The sequence below is a fragment of the Antrostomus carolinensis genome, unplaced genomic scaffold, assembly GCF_000700745.2.
Source record: "Antrostomus carolinensis isolate BGI_N321 unplaced genomic scaffold, ASM70074v2 scaffold34782, whole genome shotgun sequence".
Taxonomy (NCBI): Eukaryota; Metazoa; Chordata; class Aves; order Caprimulgiformes; family Caprimulgidae; genus Antrostomus; species Antrostomus carolinensis.
Window position 1 is genome coordinate 1 of NW_010302242.1, and position 4891 is coordinate 4891.

A 4891-nucleotide genomic window follows, 5' to 3' on the forward strand; every position below is an offset into this window, starting at 1 on the left:
CTCCGAAAATCGTCCCTTCTGCAGGGAGATTTACCCCAAAAGCTGCAAAGAACATTTAAAAACGACAGGAAAGGTTGTTAATTAAAAACAAATCTCTACTGCTGTACATTATACACATTACTTACAGTGCAACACCCCAGAGAAACACCTGCTGTATCAGCTACGCTCTGCCTCCTTTCCTTTCCCTTCGAAGCAGCTCCCTTTGGGTCAAACATCATCCTTCAAATCTGTCAGCAACCAAATAACGGCCACAGGTATTTTGCAAACTCATCTAAAGTCACCCTCCAAACCCACACCTGGAATGGTGACAGCATTGAACAGGATTTTGTCTGTTACTCACGTAGATTTATCAAATTCTACGAAATTAATTCACACGGGAATTTGTTTTGCTCCAATTTTTAAGGACTAACAAAAATAGGGTTTTTTTTTTTTTTGCTCTGTCTGTATATAAAGAGCTCGGAAAATCTGCCCAGTATAGAAAGCAGTTACCACCTGACATAATCTGGTAATAACAATATACAAAAGTGATAGCAGTCAAGGTGGAGAGAGAGAGAGAAGGAAAAGATCTGGCAATACGTTAAAAATAGAATACAAAGGCTCACGAGTTCTCCAGCAAAGGTTTGCTTGCAAGGTCATACTCATTACAAACGGATTCACAATGCCAGAAGTCCAGCACGAGCTGTGGGCTGCAGCACAGAAATCCAGAGCCTCTCTGGGAGATGGTAACTGTTCCTGTAGAGAGCAGCGAGTCTGCGCTGGAGGTCTCTCACCTTTGGGAATAAGTGTCCATTTCACTTCTGCACAGGAGCAGAGGAAGAACCAGTTTCATCTCTGCATAAAGTTTTTTTCCAAGGCAGCAGGAGTCCTCTGAAGGGAGTGGATATTGCGTTTCACCCGATCTTCAAGGGTGGAAGTAGATGCACTCTCTAGTTTTAAGCGACTGCAGAAAATGGAACCAAAGAAAGAAATCAGAATCTCTTTCCAAATACTCCACCCTTTCTAGCAGGATTCACCATCCCCAAATCATCTACCTAAATTCATCCAAGACAGAAACCAGCAAATTATTTCATAGAATCCCAGACTGGTTTGGATTGGAAGGGATCTTAAAGCTCATCCAGTCCCAACCCCCCTGCCAGCAGCAGGGACACCTTCCACTAGACCAGGTTGCTCAAAGCCTCATCCAACCTGGCCGAGAACACTTCCAGGGAGGAGCAGCCACAGCTTCTCTGACCAACCTGCTCCAGTGTCTGACCACCCTCACAGTGAAGAGCTTCTTCCTAATATCTCATCTGAACCTATCTAGACCTTTTCCTATTAAAGTCTGCACTGAAAGAATTGAATCCAGTTTTGTTTGCCTTGTAACAGATTCAACACCTTATTTAAGGTCAGTGCTTGGAAATATATTTGCAGTAGCTCTCCAGTCTCCTCCATCTTCCAAATATAATGACCTGTTAATTACAGGTGCATCTGTCACAGGGGACTTGGTTGCTTTCTGTGAAGCAAACGAGGGAAAAGCAACGTGTCCCTGATCTGAGGGCAAGGATCCTCCGGGAGCCTGAATGCCAGAGCTCACGCTGTAAATGACGTTAGTCACAGGAGACAGACAGGATCCTTGTGACCACCCGCTCTCTTCCCCTACTTCAGATCACACTGCTGTGCTTTGCTGAATGATCTCCTCGTGCCCATCTCCCTCATCAAACAACATGCCAATGAACACAGTCTGTCAGCTCAACCAGTTTCTTCTGTGTGGGGAAACACACAACGATCTCTTTCTGCAAGAGATTTTGCTCATGGAGAAAACCTTTTCAATATCTGCATGTAAAACACGACTAGGCATTTCTACCAGTTGGCAAAAAAATGACTGGTTAGTGGTTTCTGAGTCTGACTACCAAGGCCATCACAGAAATAGCTATCTTTGGGGTTAAGAAGATGATTTGGGAACAGCAGATGTCACTACTTCTACCATAAAACACAGTAGAGACAGATCTGATACCATAATCTGAAACAACTCAAACGCTGAGGCCACTCAATTCTCAGAGCTGTGGCCTGTACTTCCCTTGAATGAAAAAGCAGATAAGAAAAGACACTCACTTGAAGAACTTCCCATCTCGGGAGTCAAGTTTCTCCAGCTCTCGCTCCCGCTCCTCCTCCTTGAGGTGTTTCCTCAGGTTGTTTGCTCGCTCCTCTTCCCGCCACTTGGCGTTTTCCATCATTTCCTGGCGCTTCCGCTCGAGTTCCTCTGGAGAGATCTTTCTATTTGTGCAGAAAACACTTCTGCAGTGAACCAAAACACACCTCCCTCTCATCTTCTACCCTTTAAGATGACTTACAATCCCCGAAATGAGGGGTGTTTAACATGTTTTTTTTCTTTGAAAGCCAATCAGCAAAGCTTGTAAGTACATTATAAATGTTGTGCTGTAGCACGCCCCTGGCACGAGTCTGTTTTCCTCCTCTTTTCAGCCTTCTTGTTTTCAATTGATTGGTAAAATGATACTGTTCAAGGTCATATTTTCCTGATGACAGTGAAACAGAAAGCTTCTAATTAACAGTCTGTGGGACAAAGCCTTGTGCAGTGATGTGAGACACATGGAGAACGAGCAACCCTGTGAATTTGTTTGGGAAGCTGTCCAAGGTGTTAACTAACACTCGAGCTCGAGAGCACCAAACTGAACACTTTAGGATTCTCTATCCAACTTTCTGGATATTTGATCCAATCTATTTTAGTGAAGAGAATACAATTTGGTTCACAGATTACACTCAGCTGTTTTACAATCACCAGGGCAACTTCCATCCAAAACCAGAGGGAGAAGATCTCACTTACCTTGTGTAACCTGGAGCATGCTGCCGGCGATAGCTCTTTTTAGGGGAAGGGCTTCTAGCTCTCCCTTTTTCCTCCCGATTGCCATGTCTGTAACCCAGAAATAACCTTATTAGGACAGCTGAACATACATTACAACACCTCTAAACTCTCCATGGATTTTCTGTATACATTCTGAAACCAAGATGTCTCATCTAACTGCAGGACTGTTACCTGTCCACTGTGAAAACAAATTCTACTGACTCTGAACACACTGTAAATTTCCATCTGTTTTTACTCAGTTTTAATTATTTCATCAGCAAAACAATAAACACCTGGTACCTGATTTTATCAGCATTTAATAAAGATAATTCAACAATTTTAAATACATTTTAAAGAGAATTGTTAGCCCAAAGAAAGCAATTATCTAAAGGGTGTACCTAGAAAGAGGTATGTCCCAAATGAAGAGTGCAATTGCAGACAGCACATCCCCTCCAGGAGCTAAGCTCTGTGCTTCTGCACTCTGGCACGACTGCACAACTCCCACCTTTACACCCAGAACTGAGCAACAAAAGTGAAAGAGAACACTAAAGTGGCAGCAGATTGAGTAAGAGGGATGTTGATTCTAGAGAACTCCCCTGTTCTAGGTTTACAATCTCCAGGTTAGCCACACTCACTGTTTACTGTGTCTTGAAGGAGATCTTGACTCTCTGGATCCAGATTGTTCTGAATTCTTCTTGCTGGAGCGTCTCTGAGGAGAACAGGACGGGCTCCTGGACCTGGAACGATCCCGGTGCTTGTGGGGGCCCCTGTCCTGCCTGGCAGCTGGAGAGCTCCTGGACCTGTGGCTCTGGTCAGAGTTTCTAACCTGGAATTCAAAAGGATCTTTCAGGAGAGACATCTTCTAAGAGCACAACAACGTTAAGGCCACAGAGGAGACTTCAGCCAAGGATAAATGCAGGAAGGAGGGTGCACTGTGGTTTGCATTTATCTATCTCACTTCCTCGGTGCTTAGTAACACTTGTGTCAAAAAAGATCATTTCTGTATCATGTTGAGTAAACTAAACTGCCAAGAGAGTCAAGCAGAGTATTTAAATAGATGTGTGACTCTGAAAAGAAACTGAATAAAACTTCATTGAAATTCAGAGCAGACAAAAGTCCTACCAGGATCAGAACAACTTTATTTTCAAGGCTCAGATGGCTACAAAGTGAATCTCAACTTTATTATATCCTACCCCCCCTCACAATCCTCTTCCAGCCAGTGAAGCAGTCTTGAAACAAACTGCCAAAACTCTTGCTCTTCCCTAATCAGGGCACCTGCTACTGAACGAGCTGTGTAAAACACATGGACTTACCTGTAAACCATATCCTGGAACTTTGGAAAAAGCAGGTTTCCAGGAGGAATTGTTCATCCTCTTCTGAGACCTTAAAAGAAAACAGATTATGTTACTTTTGAAGCAGATGAAATTGAAGAATACAATTTTTTTTTAACATTAAAATATCATAAAATAATTTAATGATTAAAAAACAATAGAGTAACAATATAGAAACATTGAGGTCAATTAATTAGAAAGATAAGACTCAAAGGAGGATTTGCAAAAAGACATGGAAAACAGATAACCAGGAAACAAGGGATTTTTTACTATAAAACCTCAAAACATACTTATTTTTGCTTCGCTCCTCATCACTGCTGTCACTTTCGCTGCTGGAACTGCGACGTCGATGTTTCTTGTGCTTCTTCTTCTTCTCTTTCTTCTTCTTCTTCTCTTTTTTATCTAAACTGTTTTGCAGCTATAAAGCAAGACACCATTTCATTAGTAATAATTACTGTCTGTACACTTGGGCAGTCAGTATCACGAGGCAAAGTAATAGAGTTCTCTGGGGAAAGGCAGAAAACCATTTAACAAGGTCCTCTCTCAAAAGTAAAAAGCTTAATGGAGTCTTTCCTCGTGTCAGTTTGGTATCAGGGCGTGTCAAATCCTATGGCTGCAATCACTCTCTAGTGCTAAATTAACAATTACTCACTAGCTAAAAGAAAGGACATAAGAAGAGTAAAATAACACTGAATTTGAAAGGAAGAGAAATGAATTCCTG

General features: G+C 42.3%; 1 protein-coding gene across 1 annotated transcript in view; it reads right to left on the reverse strand.

The window, feature by feature from the left end:
- Positions 1-825: 825 nt before the first annotated feature.
- CWC25 (CWC25 spliceosome associated protein) overlaps positions 826-4891 on the reverse strand; it is a gene marked incomplete at its 5' end in the record, with an annotated part of 4990 nt that continues 924 nt past the window's right edge. Inside the window, 6 exons of the mRNA XM_010163742.1 lie at positions 826-940; positions 2092-2253; positions 2822-2908; positions 3475-3665; positions 4153-4222; positions 4461-4588. Of these exons, the coding sequence (XP_010162044.1) occupies positions 826-940; positions 2092-2253; positions 2822-2908; positions 3475-3665; positions 4153-4222; positions 4461-4588 (753 nt within the window). The remainder of the gene's footprint in view (positions 941-2091; positions 2254-2821; positions 2909-3474; positions 3666-4152; positions 4223-4460; positions 4589-4891) is intronic.